Below are 22,136 nucleotides of genomic sequence, written 5' to 3' on the forward strand. Positions count from 1 at the left end.
GTTTGCACAGAGTGGGAAATTGACCAGTATAACAAAGATATCAAAGTCAATTCATGCATAAATGAAAACCTGAACCATTTCAGCTCATATAGTCATAGATCAGCAGGGGGAAATGAATGGTTCCAGTACTACTGGTTATTCATGTGGAGGAAGATAGTAAAACTGGATCCCTGTCTCACACACCAAGGGTTTCCCTGGTGGCTCAGACTCCTGCAATGCAAGAGATGCAGGTTTGATCTCTGGGGTTGGGAGTGGATACCCACTCAGGTGTTCTTGCCTGGAGGATCCCATGGACAGAGGAGCCTGGGGGGCTATAGTTCATGGGGGTCACAAAGAGTCAGATATGACTGAGTAACTCACACACCCACATCTCACAACAGAAGGAGAATCAATTCCAGCATTATATGTGAAAGACAGAACATTAAAAGAAAAACTGAAAAATTCTTAAAGAGATGATAATACCAGACCATTTTACCTGTCTCCTGCGAAACCTGTATGCAGGTCAAGAAGCAACAGTTAGAACTGCACATGGAGCAACAGACTGGTTCAAAATTGGGAAAGGAGTATGACAAGGCTGTATATTTTCACTCTGCTTATTTAACTTCTATGCAGAGTACATGTGAAATGCCAGGCTGGATGAAACACAAGCTGGAATCAAGATTGCTGGGAGAAATAACAACCTCAGATATGCAGATGACACCACCCTAATGGTAGAAAGTGAAGAACTAAAGAGCCTCTTGATGAGGGTAAAAGAGGAGAGTGAAAAAGCTGGCTTAGAACTCAGTGTTCAAAAAGCTAAGATCTTGGCATCCAGTCTCATCACTTCATGGCAAATAGAAGGGGAAAATAGAAGTAATGACAAATTTTATTTTCTTGGGCTCCAGAATCACTGCAGATGGTGACTGCAGCCATGAAATTAAAAGATGCTTGTTCCTTGGAAGGAAAACTGACAAACCTAGACAGAGTATTAAAAAGCAGAGATATCACTTTGCTGACAAAGGTCTAAATACTCAAAGCTATGGTTTTTCCAGTAGTCATGTATGGATGTGAGAGTTGGACCATAAAGAAGTCTGAGTGCCAAAGAATTGATGCTTTTGAACTGTGGTGCTGGAGAAGACTCTTGAGAGTCCCTTGGCCTGCAAGGAGATGAAACCAGTCAATCCTAAAGGAAATCAACCCTGAATATTCATTGGAAGGACTGATGCTGAAGCTCCAATACTTGGGCCACCTGATGCAAAGAGTCAACTCATTTGAATGATGCTGGGAAAGATTGGAGGCAAAAGGAGAAGGGGCAGCAGAGAATGAAATGGTTAGATAGCGTCACTAACTCAATGGACATGAATTTGAGCAAACTCCAGGAGATAGTGAAGGACACGGGAGCCTGGCGAGCTCTAGTCCCTGGGCTTGCAAAGAGCACATGTTCAAGGTCATAGCACCAAACATGGAACAACCGGCACACACCACCAGGGACTGGAAAGCAAATCTTGGTACATCTACACAGCAAAATGTGACATAACAGAAACTGGATGACTCACATGCAGCTGTGTGCAACTGTTGGACCGTGTGAAACCTCGTGAGGCATGAGCCATCCAGCCTTGCATGTGATCATAGCCTCGTATTTTGTGGGATGAAACCCAACATTCCGAATGGTCCTCTGTAGGCCAGAAATAGGGCTGGGGTGAAGGAAGTGGTGAGATCAGGAGGAGCTGAGACTGGCACCGTGCCATTCCTCATCTGGATCCTGGGCACACAGGTGCTGGTCCTGATCTTGACAGTGGGCGCATGGGTGCCGATCCTGATCTGGACAGTGGGCACACGGGCACCGGCCCTGACCTGGATGGTGGGCACACGGGTGCTGGCCCTGACCTGGATGGTGGGCACATGGACGCCGGCCCTGATCTGGAGGGTGGGCACATGGGGGCAGGTCCTGATCTGGACGCTGGGCACACGGGTGCGTGTTCCAGTTCTCACACTGTATAACCTGAGTGCTCCTACAGATGTTCCTTTAATGTGTCTAACATAATACAACCAAGATAATAGAAACAGTTCTAAAGAGAAAGTGTTGGATCAAGTGAATGCTGGTAAGATGAGGGAATTTGTAGTAATATTTTCCCCCACATCAGTTTCATGCTTATTGCAAACCCTGTTTTTTCACTTCAGATACTAGTTCTTCCACTTACAAACGTGTAAATTGTCTGAATTGTCTCATTTTCCGTCATTGTATGTTCCATGGGAGGAAACGCAAAGCCAATTTTGTTCCAAGATCATGTTCTTGAGAAAAGCAGTCACTGAGCACACGCCCCGTTGCCATCCTCGCCATCCTTTGTGCAGTCGTCTCTGGACCCCAGCCCTGCTTCAGTTCGCCGTGGATCCCAACCGCTCCTGCACCGCAGGTGGGTCCTGCACATGTGCCGGCTCTTGCAAATGCAGAGATTGCAAGGCACCTCCTGCAGGAAGAGCTGCTGTGCCTGTGGCCACATGGGCCGTGCCATGTGTGCCAGGGCTGCAGCTGCAGAAGGGCCTCAGACACGTGCACCCGCTGCGCCTGAAGGCGGGGAGGGCCTGCTCTCCAGTGTAAACAGAACAACATGTACAAACGTGCAGGTTTTAAAAAATGCAACCTGACATGTTTGTTACATCCCTTTCTTTCTTTCTTTTTTGTCCTATAAAATACAAGAATGATAATAACAGTGGTTGGCTTTAAAAAAAAATAGTCATGAAGGCAGTTGTCAAAAGGCAGAAGTTTATACTGGCAAAATTGGGTTGTTGGTCAGATATATTTTATAAATCCTGGCTTTAAAGTGGGAAATGTAATACGGATTTCATTTACCAGGTGTGATCATAAAACAATAAAAGTTTTCTTATGTTCCTCATAAGTGGGGACTGAAGGCAATTTCAAATCCAGGAGACAGTCCAAAAATTGTGTTGAGCGGGGGCCACGTGTCAGAATAAGACTTTTTATTCTCACAGTCTTGTTCTGGGGAAAGCAGCATTTATTTGGCTAAGTGGGTAAGTTCTCATATATTTGCTAAAATAAAATCATTTTCTACAATGCATATGTATTACTAATGTCTTCTACCTCTGAATTGATTCTCAACAAATAATATAAAAATGTCCTGCTGGTGAACTTTTTCTGCTTTTTCAGTGATACAATTATTTGTGTATGTTCTGTAACTAGTTCTCTCTATTGTAAATAGGAACCTGATTTTCCTTTTTTTAGACACAGTTTTATTGGGGTCTAATTGAACGTGTGAAATACACTGATCATATATGAAGTGTAAAATAGGTATGGATGGGGCAGAGATGCTGGAGGTTACGGAGCCAGGGTTTCAAAACTACTTTGGTTAACACGCTAAGGGCTTTAGTGGGAATGGTGGACAGTGTGCGAGAGCTGATGGGAGTGATGTGAAAACCATAAGAAAGACCAAAACCCTGGGGCAGACATGCAGAACGCCTCTGAGGACCGTTCAGTAGACTGGACTGAGTGTCTAAACATGGGTCAATAGAATCATCCCAAACAGGAATCCAAGGAGGAAAAAACAAAAAAGTCAGAATAGAACATCCAGGGACAGTTACAGAAAGGTGTGATGTCCACATTTGGGAACTGGAGGAGAGGACAGAGCAAGGAGATTTGAAATAATAATAGCTGAGAATTTCCTAAAAGTAATGACATAAAGCAGACCACAAATCAGAGATGCTGGGGGGTGCCTTCAAGTGCAGAAAGGCCAGAAAATCAACACTTGGGCACGTCACATTCAAACTGCAGAACAGCGAAAACAAAATCTAGAACGTACCGCGAATATACCACAGCTACAGGACAGGGATGAGAGGAGCATGGGACGTTTCATCAGAAACCACGCCGGCGAGAGGAGAGTCAGATAGTACGTGTGCACGTGTGTACAGAGCAGTCATCGTGCTCATGGATTCTGTGGTCGAGTTCAGAAAGGGTGTGTCAGAGGTGACTGTTTTCTCCTCCACGATGTCTGAGAGGATCGCACGCTGGGAGCAGTGCAGTCACAGCTCTGGAGTCATCTGCAGGTGTCTTCGTGTGCATCTGGCCCCTGAGCTGGCTTGATATGGAAGGCTGGCTCAGCTCAGAAGCTGCCTCTCGTGTGGACTAGGTTCATGGCATGAAGGCCTCAGGGAAATCTTCCTCGGCAGGGGCCCAGATGTCAACAGTGAGCGTCCCGTCTGTGGGGCAGAAGTGGGGGCCCGTGGCACCCTGTCTGCCCGGGCACTGCCTTGGGTGCTTGTGTATTAGCTGCTCACTGAGCCTCACGGCCACAGTTTACGGGTAGGTGGTCTCTTCCCAGTGTCTCAGCGTGGACCAGAGAGGGAAGGGGGGTTCTGGCTGAGACAGTCCAGCTCTGGGGTTGGTGCTGATGCTACTGACAAGCTGACCCTGGCATCAGGTCTCTGCCCATCTGGCCCCTGGGGCTCCCAGGCTGTGGCCGTGCTTCCAGCTGCCTTGTCCCCACACCTGCCCACTGGGCACCTGCTCTGACCACGTCCACATGTGTCACCCCCAGGGGACAGGATGGTGGGTGTCTTCTCTGAGCTGTGGGGTGTCCAGGGGCAGAGGAGCCCCCTTCCGGGAGAGGGGTCCAGCAACAGGCAAGAAGGGCAGTGAATGTGTTGGGTCTAGTCCCTCTGCAGTGACCTTGACTTATCTCTGAATCTCTGCACACTTCCCAGTGGCTACCTCTTGAGATAGTCCCTACGAGCATTTATAAATTAGGGCTTCTGATGTCTCTCCTCGAGGCAGGGCAGCTTGCATTTCCCTTTTCTCACCTCTGGACTCTTCCTGCGGATGACCCTGCCCAGGGTGGTCTTGTCCTGTCTTCACGCCCCCACCAGGTGCCCTTGCCTCCCTATGATTATTCCAGCACCCCCACCCCTGGCACCGGACTTGCCTGGTCACTTGGTTTGTGGCCTCCTTGTTTCATTGGAAAGCAGTGCTGTCCACTGCTAATTATGTCTTGCCTGTGTTGTGAACACCATTTAATTTCTTTTTAAATTGCTTTGTGTTCATTGCCACCAACTAGTCTATGAGCTCTTTGGGACTAGAGAGCACATGTGTTTTATTATCTCTAAGGATAGAGGACGATGGGTTGTTCATAGCAAGTCTCAATAAATACTATTTATTGAAGAACCTGGAGAGTGATCACTTTGACTCTTCCTGTTAGTGAACGGTTGGAGTCCTGTGATGGCAAGGAGGGCGGAAAACCTCCAGACTCGAGTAGTAACTCATCATTATGACTATTTATTACCAAAAGCAAACACATTCCCCTTAACATACTTAATGAATCCTTGTCACAACCCTTTGCTGCAGGTATGATTCTGTTGTTAAAAGATGAGGGATTGGGGTTCAAAGGCAGGAGCCGCCTTGCTCAGAGCTGTGGGTGAGTGCGGTCTTCCCTGATGCCAAAGTGAAAGTTGCCCAGTTATGTCCGACTCTGCGACCCCATGGACCATACTATCGTGGGTAGCCTTTCCCTCCTCCAGAGGATCTTCCCAACCCAGGGATCGAACCCAGGACTCCCACATTGCAGGCGGATTCTTTCCTAGCTGAGCCACAGGGGAAGCCCAAGAATACTGGAGTGGGTAGCCTATTCCTTCTCCAGCGCACCTTCCCGACCCAGGGATCAAACTGGATTCCCCTGCATTGCAGGCAGATTTTTCACCAGCTGAGCCACCAGGGAAGCCCCAAGTCACCGTGCAAACAGCCTCCACCCACTGAGGAAACCAACCAACCAGGTGCTGGATAAGCTGAGGTCAGTGCAAAGAGATTCATGGGTCCTCAGGGCACCCCAGTTCGGGTGGCATCTGAGTCCCTGCTGGACAGGGTGGGTGGTCCACAGAGCACCCCTAGTCCCCGTGAGCTCTCGGTGTGGAGAACAGGTTTTTTTTGAAAACTTGAAGCAGCCCTCGCTGAGGGGCCTCAGTTCTGGGGTTTAGTGGAGAAGCTCAGCAGCCTCACTCGCTCCTTGCACCGGGCACCTGAGGCGCGGCCTCGCAGAGCAGAGCGGGCTCTCAGGTGGGATGTCCGCAGGAGGGAGGCAGAGACTGGCCATCACAGTCACAGCCACAGGCAAGGTGGGCGAGGCCGCTGCCTTCGGGGCTGAGCTGCAGTTCTGCATTCCCAGCCAGGCCTCTCCTCCTGTCTGGCCGCAGGCCTCCACAAGAGCTGCTTCCCTGAGCGCACGAAGGCTGCCTGCCTGGACGGGCCCCTTGGCCCAGCCAGGCAGCGAGTGTCACCTGTCCCGGGCTCGCTCGTCCGTGTGCCTCAGCCCGGGGAGGGGACGATGGATTTTAGTCCCCCCTCTTCCCCCAACGTGGGCTCCCCAGGCTGGGGGTGAGAGTCAGAAGTCACTCTGGACACTGACCCCTCGCGGAACAGAGCTCAGGGCGGAGAGCCCCCCCCACTGGCCTCTTGCAGATGCTCCAGGTGCGGTCCTGGCCGAGGTTGTCACCACCTGTGACACTCCCCTGCCGGGTCAGGATGGAGAAGAAATCCCACATGCAGGGAGGAAGGTTCCCTTCTCCCATGATTAGACGTGGCCTGACTCACCCACAGGGAACTGCAAGTGTGGTGGACACTTATCCTTCTGGCTACTGGCTTTCTGAACCCGTTTCTCTATGCAGGGACCCCAACCGTGGCAGAAGCAGAGCCTGAGGCCTGGAGGCTGGGTCTGGGGGGAGAGTGGCCAAGGGGGGCTGACGTCCCTGACGGTGTGTCTGGCTCAGCCCCAGCCCAGGGCATTCAAGGCCAGAGGTCAGCCTTGGTCTGCCCCTGCGTCCTCGGCCTCTGGTGGGGCTGTCCTAGCCTCACACAGTCCCCACTCCTTGCAGGTAGGAGCCCATGGGGACCGGAAGCAGCTGCCGCTTGGTGAGAGGGGTTCTCCGAGTGTGCAAAGGAATTGTGGACGCTCCTCCTCCCCTTGTGTCCAGGACCTGTCTCCCTGAGGGTTCACAGTGCTGCTGAGCGACCAGCCCGGGTGCCCTGCTCCCCGTGGGGCGACTTGCCGGTCACATGGTCACTGTCCTGTCCCTTAAACTTGGGTGATGTCGGGTCTGAGGAGCCCCCACATGGAGTCTGGGTGGCCCCGTGTCCAGACCACAGGCTAACTCTCACCGGGCCACTTTCCCGGGAGGAAGGACCCTGAGCTGACCTGCTGGCTGCCAGGTGCTGTTCGTCTCCTGTGGGCAGGTGTGGTCCCCCCCCAACTCCAGCTCCAGCTGGAGTCACCCTGGGGGGAGGGCGACTCTCGGTGGACTTCGTCTGTGAGGCCTGGGGGACAGCCTGAGTCATCTGCCTGTGCGGACACTCTTGTGGCCCCACCTGTGACAGCTGGGTGGTCACACGCTGCCTGCACTCAGCCCATTCACCTCACCTGGAGTGTCGGTCCCAGGAGTCCCTGTCCCCAGAGTCCCCGTCCCCAGAGTCCCCGTCCCCCGAGTCCCTGTCCCCCGGAGTCCCCATCCCCCGAGTCCCTGTCCCCCCGGAGTCCCCGTCCCCCGAGTCCCCGTCCCTGGAGTCCTCGTCCCCGGAGTCCCTGTCCTCCCGGAGTCCCTGCCCCTGGAATCCGTGTCCCCAGAGTTCCTGTCCCGAGTCCCTGTGTCTGGAGTCCCTGTCCCTGGAGTCCCTGTCCCCAGAGTTCCTGTCCTCTGAGTCCCTGTCCCCGGAGTCCCTGTCCCCTGAGTCCCTGTCCCTGGAGTCCCTGTCCCCCGAGTCCCTGTCCCCCAAGTCCCTGTCCCCCCAGAGTCCCTGTCCCCCCAGAGTCCCTGTCCCCCAAGTCCCTGTCCAGCAGAGTGCCTATCCCTGGCCTCTGGCCACCAGGGGGCATCTGTTGTCCTTTTCACCTTGGGCTCGTTTCCCTCCAGACTGGGGGGCTCAGACCCCTCTGCCTGAGGCCTGATCTCAGATGCACTCCTGTAAGAAGATGAAAGTTCGGAAGCTGACCCTGCTGTTTCTTCGTGGGGGCAGAATTGTGGACTCTGAGCCCCTAGAACTCTGCTTGATGAGAAAGGCCCAACACCCAAGGAAAGCACAATTGTGCTTAATGTTTTTATTCACTTAACAGAAACATTCACTTATCAGATTTCACTGAAGTGCAATTTACAGAACTCAGAGGCAAATTAACATATGTAAATTCATATTTTAAGGTTTCGGATTTTTTTTTTTACAAATATTACAAATGTACATCGATCGTTAACAATATTGCCATTCAGTCATGCTTTTCATGTACATACTTTCATTTAAGAATTACTATTTATTAAGTTCATTTTGCTTAAAAAATGCTGAAAATTAACTGGGCACTGCTGGGAAAGTGTTTTTCCTTTTTTACTGATGTATGTACTGCGGAGTGGTAGAAACCTAGTGCCTGTGTGACACGAGGCCCTCGAGTTCAGGTCGTTTGTCTTTGGAGGGTATTTCTCCCCCGGCTTCCTTTCTCGCAGGAGTTGGGAACCAGGTGTTTCTTTCTCCAGGGCCGGTGCTGCCCGCACATCCCTGCAGCAGTGATACGATCTACATTTCAGAGCTGTGGTGTCAGTGTCCCTTTTGGTGAACAGGCTCCAGGGGTCTGAAGAGCCTGAACACGAAATCACGGGAACACGCCAGGGGCCGCCTAGTCCTGAGCAAAGACCTGAAACAGTCAACGAAGTGGGGCTCAGGGCAGACACGCCCCTGAGACCTGATGCTCAGTGGTACCAGGATGGGGGGTCAGGCAAAGGAAAGTGGGGAGGTCGAGTAGGGAGAAAGCGTGAGAAAGAAGAGGCAGCTGGAGGCAGCGGCTGCCTCTGCCTCTTGTTTCTGCCTCCCCCCACCCCCCACCTGTACTCTTCATTTGATCTGATTCAGTTTGTGGGAGGATCTTAGCAGGAGCTGGAGCATCCCGCATTCTCAGAACCCACCGTGCATCAGCTGGGGGTGAGTCAGGACCGGGCAGGGGTGGGCAGGGGCCCCCAGGGGCCCTCCCGAGTCAGAGCTTCCTCCCCACCGCCCACCCCCTGCAGGGACTCCATGCAGGGCCAGGGAGTATGTGGGACGATGGGGAGGAGCTCAGGCTCACCTGGCCGCTGAGGGGTGGTCCATAAACAGGCTTTCCTGACTTCCCTTTGGTCTCATCAGAAAGTGCTATTTGTTGTATTTTGGGGCCAATTAGACGAATTCATTGGAATGGCTTCTTAAAAAATGGGTATAGAAGTTTCTCTAAATTAAAAATGTCTAAGATTCAAATGTCTTTTTAATTTCTTTAAACAAGATACTATAGACACATCTTGAAATTTTTAATCTAAAAAATAGGATTTCATCAAAATACTCTAACTGTTCTATTCTGGGCATTGATATACCTTGTATTTACTATTTATGGCTCTCCAGACATGATAAACATTATACTGAAAAGAAAGAAAGAAAAAATGCATTTAACTTTACCGGTAAGAACAGAATACTTGAAAAAGGAATCATGTGGGAAAATATGAGCTGCGCCTGCTTGAAAAGCTCTTCAACGGTTCTGAGGAACAGTGGACGTTAAGACACCGTAGCCTCCAGCCATGAACAGGCTCAGAGAGGAGCAAAAGGCAACAGCAGTTATAGACCTGCACATCCTCTGCTTGGTAAAAACAAAACACAAATCTCGAATTGAGCAACTCGCTGTCACATGTGCGACCCGCTGCCCCCTCCCGGTTCTGCAGGTGGGTCCCGCCAAGACGCTCTGCACACGGAGCCCCAGGCCTTCCCCCACGGAGCCGTGTGCGCTGGGGAGGGAGGTGGACGCCATGGCGCGGGTGGATGTGACCCAGCAGGGCAAGTGTGAGTGCGGAGGCATAGATGGTGCTCCAGCAGGTTCTGCGGGCGGTGGACGGTGGGCCCTTTCGTTGGCTCTGTCCTGCCTTCAGGGGAACTCAAGTTTTCTTCTCACAGAGACTACAGGAGGGGTCCAGGAGGTGTCTGGCTCTGCTTGACTCATATTCCCCAGGTTTTTTTCCCCGCCTAAGCAGGGCCAGGCTCCTGGGGCTGGAGAGGAGGGACAGGCACCTCTGGGCTCCGGGATGACCTGAGCTGGGCCCTCCCACCACCCCAGACCCCCTCCTCGAGCTTTCAGTCGTCCCAGCTCCTGCCCCCGCTTGCCCTCCTGTGCCAGGAACCCCGGGGCCCTTCCTCGTTTCCTGCTTACTCATGGCAAAGTGCCAGGCCCTGAGCCCTGGCTTTCTGCTGCCCTTGGACCCTTGTCTTGCTGCAGGCGGGCCCTGCAGACTCCTTGTCCACCTCTCCTGCCTAGAAGCACCCTTCTGACACGACAGACTGGCCCCAGACTGGTGCTTACGGGCACTGGGTGTCAGGTGCCAGCCTCCTCCAGGAGCAGCTGTTTACATAATCAGTTGGGGTACTTTGTGGAAACCCAGTGCCTCAGATGAATGTGAACATGCAGCCCTGACCCAGGCCCTGGGGGAGGCTCAAGATGGGTGAGTGGGCGCCTTCTGAGCCCCTAAGCAGGTACTTTGGGCAGTGCCCCCACCTCATTTGTGGGCCGCCCCCCCACCCCGCATCATCCCTGGCATTTGCTCCCTGTGCCGGGAGCTCCTTCGTATGAAGTGTGGACGGTGTCCCTGAGGATCAGCTCAGGGTGCTGCGAGCTGGGGTTCTGCTCAGAGCCAGGACCAGGCTGTGCCTCCAGCCTCGAGAGCAGGGCTCCGACTCAGGCTCCAGAGTCAGAGTCACAACCGGCCCAAGGCCTCTGGCTGAGCTTCGTTTGGTGAGATGTCGGAGGATCAGAGACTTACATCAACTGGCCTTGACCCTGGCTGTGTAAGAATTAAGATTTTACTGTCTTTCCTCAGTTCTTATGAAAGATCCCTATGAGTCATCTGTTTGCAAGAACGTTTTCATGTCTCTTGAAACTTTATCTCGGAAAAGTTGTTCACTGCCGTGCCAGTCTTCTCTTGTCAAAGAACTAGAGTGCTGAGTTTGACTTTATATTAAATCCTAGGAGAAGCGTCTCCTTCCAGACTTGTGATGAATACCGGCAGCTCGCTTTGTCTCGCTTTTGCCCCGTTGTTGTGGGATCTGTGAATGCAACGCTGTGCCTGCATTTGTCAGGTTAAGTGAGGAGCCCGGGCTGCTGTGGAGCTTTGCTGTTTCTATTTTGCACCATGAATGCCAGATCTTTTAACTGGAGGAACGAGGGGCTGGTTGACCAGCATGATGGAGCCAGACATGAGTCCTCAGTGGTGAGAGGCGTATGATGGGCTGAGGGTGTCCTGGGTGTCTCCCCACTGCATGGAGCGGGCTCAGGTTCCTGCCCCCTCAATCCTGGGCGCCCCAGGTGCACGGGGCAGGGGACCCAGAAGTGGCAGAACCCTGCCTGCTGCGCTGTTGCAGCTGCTTGAGTGAAGGGTTTGTCGTTCAGGACGGAGATCAGAGAGCCAAGATCAGGGACCAAGATCCGGCAGGTTCCGTGTGCTCTGGGCTTGCTTCTAATAAAGCTCAGGCACAAGGGCAGGACTCAGTCTGGGACGAGACGACCCCGAGTGGCTCAGACCTTGTCTGTGCTGTTGAGTCATCGTCCACCAGGGATGCAGCCATGGGAGCGATGGTGTGGGGCCCTCGTCACCGGATGTCCGCAGGTGGGTTCCTCAGGCCCTTGATCGTGGCCCTGGTGCTTTGGGAACTGACCCTTTGCTCTGTGAGGATGGTTCACTCTCTGGTCCTGTTTTGGGGCTGCTTAATATCATGCACCTCAAGTCCTTTTGAAAGGAAGTGGAATAAAAACTGAAACCAATGAACGCGACAGCTCGTGCTTTCTGGCTTCTTTGGGGAGGAGCCCATGGCTTTTCTCTTCACTCGTGGCTTACCCTGAAGTCCCACACGCTGTGCTTGTGGGAGCCCCTCGGTCAGGAGGTGCGTGGCGGGGTTGGGGCGCTGGGTGGACCTGGCTGCTCCTCACCAGCTGCACCTCGGCACTTTTCAAGGCAGCACTTGGCACCTCCGGCCCGAATGGAAGCTCCCTTGGACACACGGGGGAGGGAGACAGGGCCATCTGTGCTGGAAGCGGGGTGTGGTGAGCAACCTCGGTCCTGGCCTCCTGGGAGTGGCCGTCAGAGAAGCACCACGCCCCTAACCCAAGGCAAGTTGCTCACCCGAGCTTGGACACGCGTGTTTCTGGAAACCAGAGGAAAGCGAACGCTTGGTGCGGGTCAGCACCGTGGGGGCGCCCGCCGCACGCAGCGTGCCCTGCCAGCCTCACAGCGCTAGCAGGAACTGGTCTTGCTCAGGTGGCTTCCTCACCCACGTGCCTAGGCCGGCCTTCTGGAACGCTCTGCACAGCTGCTGTTTGACGGCCTGGTAGGTGCGTGCCCCCAGCTTGGCCTCACAGTACATGGATGGCGTGTCCCCATGCCGTGGGATCCGTGTGCTCAGCTGTGGAACAGAGCAAGAGGGGCCATGAGCCCGCCGGGAGTGGCCTGGCCAGTGGGGGCCGTGGTGGGGGCTCCAACTGCTCGCTGGCCAGTCCGCAGCCCTGATACTCACTGCCATGTAACTGAGGGCACCTAACCTTAGAGCATCTGTCTCTTTCTGTCTGAACCGGAACCACATTGACTCTGAAGTCCCCGTAGACTTTTCACGGGCTGGGCCGGCCACAGCTGTTCACCACTGAGCCCCTTTCCATCTGTTTCTGGGGCCACAGGGAGAGCCTGCTGCGGGTGGGGGACGTGCTTGGAGGGGCCACGTCCAGGGTCCCTGGAGGACCAGTTGGCATGTTTGCGGTCACCTGGCCCCACCTGTGCCCCCCGCCACCCCCTGCCCTCAGACCCTGAGGGAGCAGCTCTCACCTTGCCATAGAGCCGTGCCCAGCGTGCCGAGAGCCTGTGCTTGCAGAGCCGAGAGGAGCGGCCACAGCTCCGCCTCCCAGTGGTGGCATCGATGACCTCCACGTCTGCTGTGCCCACCACCCAGTTCACGCTGAAGTGGGGTGCCTTCCCAGGCTGTCGCGCTTCCGCCTGACTCACTCCTGCCAAGAGAGGCCAGGTGCCGGGTGTGAGCGCTGCCCGCCCAGTGGGGACCGGGGCTGAGGGAGGGGCGGGCGGCCGCTGTCACTGGGCTTGGGCGCACTCAGGGCGTTGGAGGCAAGGCTGTCCAGTGAGGACACAGCCCATGTGTCCCCTCTCTGGATGTTTGTCCTGTGGACTGGGGAATGGATGGAGTCACGGGAAGGCCGCCTGAGAACACGTGTTCATGGGGCACCTGCTGCGTGCCAGCTTCCCACGGGGTGGATGCCAGGGTCACGGACACAAGATGGAGTGAAAAGAAGCGAGGCCTGAGGATGCAGGGCCACTGGCATGGCGAGGTGAGCAGAGGGCCCAGTGTGGACTGGAAACTGGCCTGTGTTTGCATTTCAGGACAGCAGAGCATTAAACCGGTTCCTTCTAAGCCCAGGGGCTACTGTAGATTCTAAACCACAGAGGACGGTGGCCTCGAGGAAGGGCGCTGACCCTGGGCTCTCGGCCACGTGCCCTCCATGCCCTTCCACTCTGTGTGCAGCCAACATGGCCAGTCCCCGGGTCCTGCTGAGGTCACACAGGAGTGGGCAGAGGACGTGCTTGGCCTCGTATTCATGGTCCTGACGCTACAGGGTGTTCAGCCCAGCTCCTCCCCACCCCCACCCCCTTGGCCCTCCCGACACCTGGATCCAGCCACGGGGCACCCCTCCTGTCCACATGCTGCTCCTCTGCAGCCTGCTACTCCTGAGTGGATGGCTGGATGGCTGGACAGTGGACGGGACCACTTAGTTCCCAGGGCAGCAGAGCCTGGTGCCGGAAGTCACTGCACTGCAGACCCAGCTCCTGTGGGCACCACCCCCTCAGGAAAGCCACCCCCAGGCTGTTGGTGGCCATCACCTGCCTGGGCTCTGGCCTGGGGACCCCTGGGCACAGCTTTGGGTCAGACTTGCAGGCACCGTTCATGGTGGGGAAGCGTGTGAGGGGACCCCGTCCACCACAGGTCCGCCCAGGGTCACAGCAAGGAAAGCTGGGCCATGGTCCTAGATGGTCTCTGAGCACCAGGCAGTCCCAGCCCCGATGCTCTCCTGCCCTCTCTGAGCCCTGGGGTCCGAGATGCTATCCTTGGCCAGGGACCACTGTGGGGGTGGGGGGACCAGGGGTGGGAGGTGCCTCCTCTGGGGAGCTGGCCTGGCCTGTGGGTGCCCTCACAGCTTAGTGCCTTCTGTTTTCACCGCCACCCTGCGGGTACCACCAGTGCCCCTCGGCTCTTAAGTGAACAATTTCAGGGTCCCAGGCGCTCCTAGGCTGACTCTCACCACAGCCCTCCACCGTCTCTGTCTCCTCTTTCTGAGGATCTTGTCCAAGCCCAAGCCCTGGACCGGCTGGCCCCTGTGGGTCTACATGCGTCTGCCCAGCCCCACTGCAGGGGTGGAGCACGGGGAGCACAGAAACGCCCCTCTTCTACCTTCCTGGGGCCACTGGTCAGGACAGGCTCTGCGGGATGGAGGGTCACCCCCACAGACCCCAGAGCTAGGCGGCTGCCAGGGCATAGCCATGTGACTCCTGGTCCTCAGGATCCCGGGCTGTGCCCCCTCCCAGGGTGGGGGTGCTGGGGAGACTCTCAGGAACTCGCTCCTGGATCAGGTCGGGGTGGCCGGCGGCCCTGGGTCCCCTCCGCCGTTGGACACGCGTACTCATTGCCTGTGCTTCTGTGGCCCCGCAGACATGGCCCTGACAGTAACACCGCGCATGCGGGGAGTCCACCCTGGACTGTCACCAGTGCCTTCATCTGCCCGTCTGGTCTTCCAGGTACCGGGCGCTGGGTCTTAAGCAGCTGTAGGCCCGACCCGGAAAGCCTGCCCTGGGGCCCAGGGCTTGATACAGGGGTGTGCGTCTGGGGATGGCCTCCTTACCGCTGAGCAGGGGCCGGTTGTGCCGGTAGGAGGCAGGCAGCTGGCCGACGTCCTGGGTCCGGTGGCTCATGACGCGGGAGAGGTGGCCTGTGTGGCGCAGGCTGCCCACCACGATGCTGTGCAGGTACACGGGCTCGATGAAGTGGCAGAGCAGCGCGCCCTGCAGGCCCAGCACGTTCCACCTGGGGGGAGATGGGGGTCAGGCCCTGGGTGCCCGGCCCAGGGGGACCTGGCAGTGGGTGGGGCCTGCTCCGGTGACCCAACGAGTTCGCTGGGCTCTGGGCTGCTTTGACTTCAGGGGCCCTGAGCAGAGCATGGGGCTCCAAAATGAAAGCTGCTCTGGGTGCGTGTCGGCTTCTGCCAGCAAAGGTGACAGGGCTCTTGTCAGACTTTCCCCTAAATTTGGGTGGAACAAGGTTCCGCGTATGTGTTATTTAAGGCAGGATTCTGCGGTTTCCATTCTAAAATCCAGCCTCCACCCGCCGCACAAGCATCACGCAGCTAATTTCTTACATCATTGTTCTTTTCATTAATTAACATTTCTCTACGGTTAGAGCGATTATTGTGGGGCCTCCACGCCGCACATTTCCTTTCATGATTAATAAGGAGTCATTATATTTCCCTTTCCCGAAGCAGTCAATTAACACAGAATTCTTTCCATTAATTACCGAACGCTCAAACCAGCAGGCCTACCTGGAGAGCAGTCTGCTCTGGGAACCTGTGACACCAATTGCCTTAAAAAGTTCTCTTTAAATTTTATTCCAAAAACACAAGCAATTTAGCTGGCGATATTAATTTGCCTCAGAAGCATCGAGGTGAATGAGAAACATCTTTTAATCTCATGCAAGAAAAGGCAGCCATCTGGCTGGCGAGCATGGAGGCGCATCCCCTCCTCCATAAGTGCGGGTCATTAAAGTAATGTGCTCACCCACATAAAACTCAAGTGGAATATAAAAGGTAATATTTACACACAAACAGTTTAGTCCCACAATTTAAACAGTCATTGGTTTTATGAAACGTTTACTTTAGCCTATCAGATTTGCATAACTTCACTTAAAAAAATGATTGTGGTCATTTCTGTGAGTCACATCCTGTCTCCTTGAAAGGAGTGGAGGGCTGTCCTTGGGGTTTGGTGGGCGATTTTCCCAGAGAGGTGGTGTCCGAAAGGTATGAAGGAGAGGACATTGCTGGAGGCATGAGATGCCGCAGAGTGGACATCCCCATGGATAACAAAGCCCTTTCTCAAACGATGAGGTCAGCGTTCCAGAGGCCGTCCATGGACTGGCTTGGAACAAAGCTGTATCTGAATGGTTCTGGCTGTGGGATTGTCTAAAGACAAACAAATTCTGTATCTGGCTTCCTCCTAATCACCTTCGCAGCAGAGATGATCAGCTTTCTCCTGGCCTGGCTGTAGGAGTTTAACTTGTCCAGCCAATGCTGTTGATAAAGCCAAAGTCACCCTGAATACAAACTGGAGAGTTTTCAGTTTTCTGGAGGGAATGGGAGAATGCCTTTCTTCTAGTTCAAACAGTGATATCACCACAATGTTGACAGAGAAGAAAGTTCTAGATCTGGTTTCAGTGTAGATAATCCTAAAGAAATACGTTTGTGTCTGTCTGTCGGTCACTGAAACGCCAACGATACCTGAGGGGCGATTCTGGGAAGCTGGCCTCTTTAATGAGGGATACACTCTCTGGACCCGGGCGGCCCCAGCCCAGACTGCCCTGCCCACACTCAGAGGGAGGGACCCCCGTGGCCCGCGATCTCAGCACAGAAGTCCCTGGACAGCAGCTGTAACTACTTGCAGTTCATTTTTATGGAGAAAGTTTTAATCTGTTCATTTAAAGACACATTGCAATCGATAATCAAGTTCAGGTGCTTAAAATTAGAAACCATATCTAAAGGAACATTAGTTCCAGAAGATTTAGACTTTTATAAGCCTCTGGACTCTGAGAGACAAGAGCTAAAGACCCCCAAAACCCGTTCCCCGTCCTTTCAGGAGGTGGCGTTTCGGCGTTCGCCTGTGATGGAGGATCGCTTCTCATAGCCAGGCCAGAAAGACCGGCCATGTCCGTGAGAACTGTCGATGCCCCACACCACGCTGGCCTCGTAGCGAGTTTCACTCTCTGTCCCCTGATGTTTGAGGTCCTAGAGGCGGTGAATCTTCATTTCTGCCTCATCTGTCCACTTCACTTTCTAGGGGTCAGTCAGAGGCCCAGCGCTCTTGGGGTAGCAGGAGGACTCCCTCATGCTAGACACAGCTGCTTTTCCCTCTTGATGAGGGGTGAGAACATCACAAAGGAGGGCGCATTTTTTTCTGACAGAGGAGCCAGCTGATGCTACGGGCACTTCTCTTTGCTGCAAAAATCAGTGCTTTGGTTTATGCGGTTGGGCCAGGGTGGTCGGTCCCTCCAGGGCAGTAAGCAGCCCTGTTTCTCCTGCAGCCTGTTGGTCATTTCCCTCAAGATTCTAGATCCCTGTTTACAGGAGCTCAGGTTTTATCTGTTGTGTAGCCCAGGAAGCCACAGGGGCGCCGAGTGTACCTGGGCCACCTCCGTGTGCAGGGTCAGGGTCCAGGGCCTGGGGTCCCTGCTGCCCGGCTCCCCAAGTCCCTGAGTGTCTGCCTCTCTGAGCCTTGGCTGCCCCTCTGACAGTTCTGCCTGACTCTCCATGGAGGTGGGGGATGTGGACAGAGTCCGGGACTGCAGGGTGCACCTCAGTACCAGACTAGGCCCCCCTCCGGGACCACAGCCCTCGTCCCCCTCCCCACACCAGGGCGGCTCTCGCGTGAGGAAAGGAAATTGCTGTTACCTGGCAATCTTGTCTGTGCAGGACATGGTGACCAGCTGCTCGCCCAGCAGGACGCCATCCCAGGTCTGCACCGTGCCTGGGCCGCGCACAGGCACCGTCCCCTCCCCAGACTCGATCTTTGTGCGCAGGTGCCCCCGGAACTTCCTGGCCAGGTGCTTGCTGCTGCTCACTAGGAGATGAGAGCCATGTAAGATTTGGGGGGTGGGTGGGAAGGGGGCCTCACTAGGGGATGAGAGCCACATAAGACGGGGGTGGGGGGCCGCATATGATGGGTGAGGGGGTACTGGGCAGCACCTCTGGGCGGGACGGGCTCATGTAGATGTGGAGGAGCTGGGACATGACTCCGCCCTGGTCCAGCTCGGCCAGCGTTGCACCACAGTTTGGACACTGACCATCAGAGGCTCTGCAGCCGTCTGGTCTCTGAACACTGAGCATAGGCAGGCTAGAGGAGGAGCCGCGTGTACAGCGTTGACGTCTGGGCTCCTTCTCACCTCTTGAGAAGTTCTTTTCACCTTTGTGGCCATTCAGAAATCACACTTAGTTTCCAGGCAGCGGGCTGCAAACCCAGTCTAAATCTGAGTCCTGGCTCTATGGTCTCCCAACTGTGTAGCCTTGGAAAAACTACTTAAGACCACTGTGATAGTTACTTCATCTAAAAATGGGGACAGTGGGGTTACCTCTCTCCTAGGTTGAGGGACTGAGATGGGACCTGGGAGCCCAGAGCTGCTCCCAAGGGTCTGGTGGGGGGGGTGTCTCTACACCCAGAAGTGACACCAGCAGGTGGGGTACTGCCTTGTCACTGTTCCCCATCTTTCCTCTCCAGAGCCCCCACACTCACACACACCACAGTTACATGAAGCACTGGCTTGAACAAGACAGATTAACTTTACTACTTTGTCTTTTTAAAAAATTTCTGTACACTTAGTCTGCATTATGTTGTATTATAAAAATGCTTAACTGCTTTGCATGCAAATTATATGTGAAATATCATAGTGATATCAGCACTGATATACACATCATGACATGGATGGACAGTAGATGCCTTCTTTACAAGGTTTCTATATAAGTTTTAGAATTCATGAAAATGCATTACTTTTTTGCATACCTCACTGAACAATAGATGACATTTGAGTATACATGGTCACCTTCTCTTACAGATCTCAGATAATTCTTGGCATATGTTCTCATGGTTTCTAAGAACTGAAGTTCCTTTCCAACATATTAATAGCACCCAGAGGCCATCTCTGGGGAAGAAAGTCATTGCACTACTCAAAGAGGTTTCAGGTTGTGACTGACCGTGCTACCAACCAGGTCCTTGGCAATGTGAGGTCCAGTTTGGACTGGCCTCTGAGTCTTCTCTGGAAGGGAGAAACAACCTGAGAGGCTGAGCCTGGGGATGCCTGGCTCTCCCCTGGCTAGAGCCTGAATCTCTTCTTTGCCATTTTACATGGCACTAGGACTCACGCCCGCGGTCAGGGCAGCAGCCGAGAGGAGCTGCCCCACTCCCTGAGGTCAGGGTCGGTGGCTGAGAGGAGCTACCCCATGCCCGGAAGTCAGGGGCAGCTGAGATGAGCTACCGTATGCCTGAGGTCAGAGGCGGCTGAGAGGAGCAACACCATGCCCTGAGGTCAGGGGAGGCAGCCAAGAGGAGCAACCCCACGCTCAAGGAGCTGCGGCTGCGTCAGCACAGGAGGGCCGAGAGGAGCTACTCCATGTTCAAGGTCAGGAGGGGCGGCCATGAGGAGATACCCCTCGTCCAAGGTAAGGCAGCAGTGGCTGTGCTTTGCTGGAGCAGCCATGAAGAGATACCCCATGTCCAAGGTAAGAGAAACCCTAGTAAGACGGTGTTGCGAGAGGGCATCAGAGGGCAGACACACTGAAACCAGAATCACAGAAAACTAGCCAATCTGATCACATGGACCACAGCCTTGTCTAACTCAATGAAACTAAGCCATGCCGTGTGGGGCCACCCAGGACGGGCAGGTCATGGTGGAGAGGTCTGACAGAATGTCATCCACTGGAGAAGGGAATGGCAAACCACTTCAGTATTCTTGCCTTGAGAACCCCATGAACAGTATGAAAAGGCAAAATGATAGGATACTGAAAGGCGAACTCCCTGGGTTGGTAGGTGCCCAATATGTTACTGGAGATCAGTGGAGAAATAACTCCAGAAAGAATGAAGGGATGGAGCCAAAGCAAAAACAATACCCAGTTGTGGATGTGACTGGTGATAGAACCAAGGTCCGATGCTGTAAAGAGCAATATTGCATAGGAACCTGGAATGTGAGGTCCATGAATCAAGGCAAATTGGAAGTGGTCAAACAGGAGATGGCAAGAGCGAACGTCGACATTCTAGGAATCAGCGAACTGAAATGGACTGGAATGGGTGAATTTAACTCAGATGACCATTATATCTACTACTGTGGGCAGGAATCCCTTAGAAGAAATGGAGTAGCCATCATGGTTAACAAAAGAGTCCAAAATGCAGTACTTGGATGCAATTTCAAAAATGACAGAATGATCTCTGTTCGTTTCCAAGGCAAACCATTCAATATCACGGTAATCCAAGCCTATGCCCCAGCCAGTAACACTGAAGAAGCTGAAGTTGAACGGTTCTATGAAGACCTACAAGACCTTTTAGAACTAACACCCCCAAAAGATATCCTTTTCATTATAGGGGACTGGAATGCAAAAGTAGGAAGTCAAGAAACACCTGGAGTAACAGGCAAATTTGGCCTTGGAGTACAGAATGAAGCAGGGCAAAGGCTAACAGAGTTTTGCCAAGAGAACGCACTTGTCATAGCAAACACCCTCTTCCAACAACACAAGAGAAGACTCTACACATGGACATCACCACATGTCCAACACCAAAATCAGATTGATTATATTCTTTGCAGCCAAAGATGGAGAAGCTCTATAGTCAGCAAAAACAAGACGGGGAGCTGACTGTGGCTCATATCATGAACTCCTTATTGTCAAATTCAGACTTAAATTGAAGAAAATGGGGAAAACCACTAGACCATTCAGGTATGACGTAAATCAAATTCCTTATGATTATACAGTGGAAGTGAGAAATAGATTTAAGGGCCTAGATCTGATAGACAGAGTGACTGATGAACTATGGACGGAGGTTCATGACATTGTACAGGAGACAGGGATCAAGACCATCCCCATGGAAAAGAAATGCAAAAAAGCAAAATGGCTGTCTGAGGAGGCCTTACAAATGGCTGTGAAAAGAAGAGAAGCGAAAAGCTAAGGAGAAAAGGAAAGATATAAGCATCTGAATGCAGAGTTCCAAAGAATAGCGAGGAGAGATAAGAAAGCCTTCCTCAGCGATCAATGCAAAGAAATAGAAGAAAACAACAGAATGGGAAAGACTAGAGATCTCTTCAAGAAAATTAGAGATACCAAGGGAACATTTCATGCAAAGATGGGCTCAATAAAGGACAGACATGGTATGGACCTAACAGGAGCAGAAGATATTAAGAAGAGGTGGCAAGAATACATAGGAGAACTGTACAAAAAAGAGCTTCATGACCAAGATAATCACGATGGTGTGATTACTCACCTAGAGACAGACATCCTGGAATGTGAAGTCAAGTGGGCCTTAGAAAGCATCACTACGAACAAAGCTAGTGGAGGTGATGGAATTCCAGTTGAGCTATTTCAAATCCTGAAAGATGATGCTGTGAAAGTGCTGCAATCAATATGCCAGCAAATTTGGAAAGCTCAGCAGTGGCCACAGGACTGGAAAAGGTTAGTTTTCATCCCAATCCCAAAGAAAGGCAATGCCAAAGAATGCTCAAACTACTGCACAATTGCACTCATCTCACACACTAATAAAGTAATGCTCAAAATTCTCCAAGCCAGGCTTCAGCAATATGTGAACCATGAACTTCTAGATGTTCAAGCTGGTTTTAGAAAAGACAGAGGAACCAGAGATCAAATTGCCAACATTGCTGGATCATGGAAAAAGCAAGAGAGTTCCAGAAAAACATCTATTTCTGCTTTATTAACTATGCCGAAGCCTTTGACTGTGTGGATCACAATAAACTGTGGAAAATTCTGAAAGAGATGGGAAAGAAGAGGAACTAAAAAGCCTCTTGATGAAAGTGAAAGAGGAGAGTGAAAAAGTTGGCTTAAAGCTCAACATTCAGAAAATTAAGATCATGGCATCTGGTCCCATCACTTCATGGGAAATGGATGGGGAAACAGTGGAAACAGTGTCAGACCTTATTTTGGGGGGCTCCAAAATCACTGCAGATGGTGATTGCAGCCATGAGATTAAAAGACACTTACTCCTTGGAAGGAAAGTTATGACCAACCTAGACACCATATTCAAAAGGCAGAGACATTACTTTGCCAACAAAGGTCCGTCTAGTCAAGGCTATGGTTTTTCCAGTGGTCAAG

At 53.0% G+C, this 22,136-nt stretch overlaps 1 protein-coding gene and 1 pseudogene across 1 annotated transcript in view; one reads left to right on the plus strand and one right to left on the minus strand.

The window, feature by feature from the left end:
- The first annotated feature begins 1,302 nt into the window (after positions 1-1,302).
- On the plus strand, positions 1,303-2,631 carry LOC113903389 (annotated as a pseudogene).
- Positions 2,632-8,054: 5,423 nt separating this feature from the next.
- ADARB2 (adenosine deaminase, RNA specific B2 (inactive)) overlaps positions 8,055-22,136 on the minus strand; it is a 240,215-nt gene continuing 226,133 nt past the window's right edge. The window contains 4 exon segments of the mRNA XM_027559470.1: positions 8,055-12,421; positions 12,835-13,013; positions 14,916-15,097; positions 17,727-17,895. Coding sequence (XP_027415271.1) covers positions 12,245-12,421; positions 12,835-13,013; positions 14,916-15,097; positions 17,727-17,895 — 707 coding nt within the window. The 3' untranslated portion in view covers positions 8,055-12,244.

This window comes from Bos indicus x Bos taurus, chromosome 13 (genome assembly GCF_003369695.1).
Source record: "Bos indicus x Bos taurus breed Angus x Brahman F1 hybrid chromosome 13, Bos_hybrid_MaternalHap_v2.0, whole genome shotgun sequence".
Taxonomy (NCBI): domain Eukaryota; kingdom Metazoa; phylum Chordata; class Mammalia; order Artiodactyla; family Bovidae; genus Bos; species Bos indicus x Bos taurus.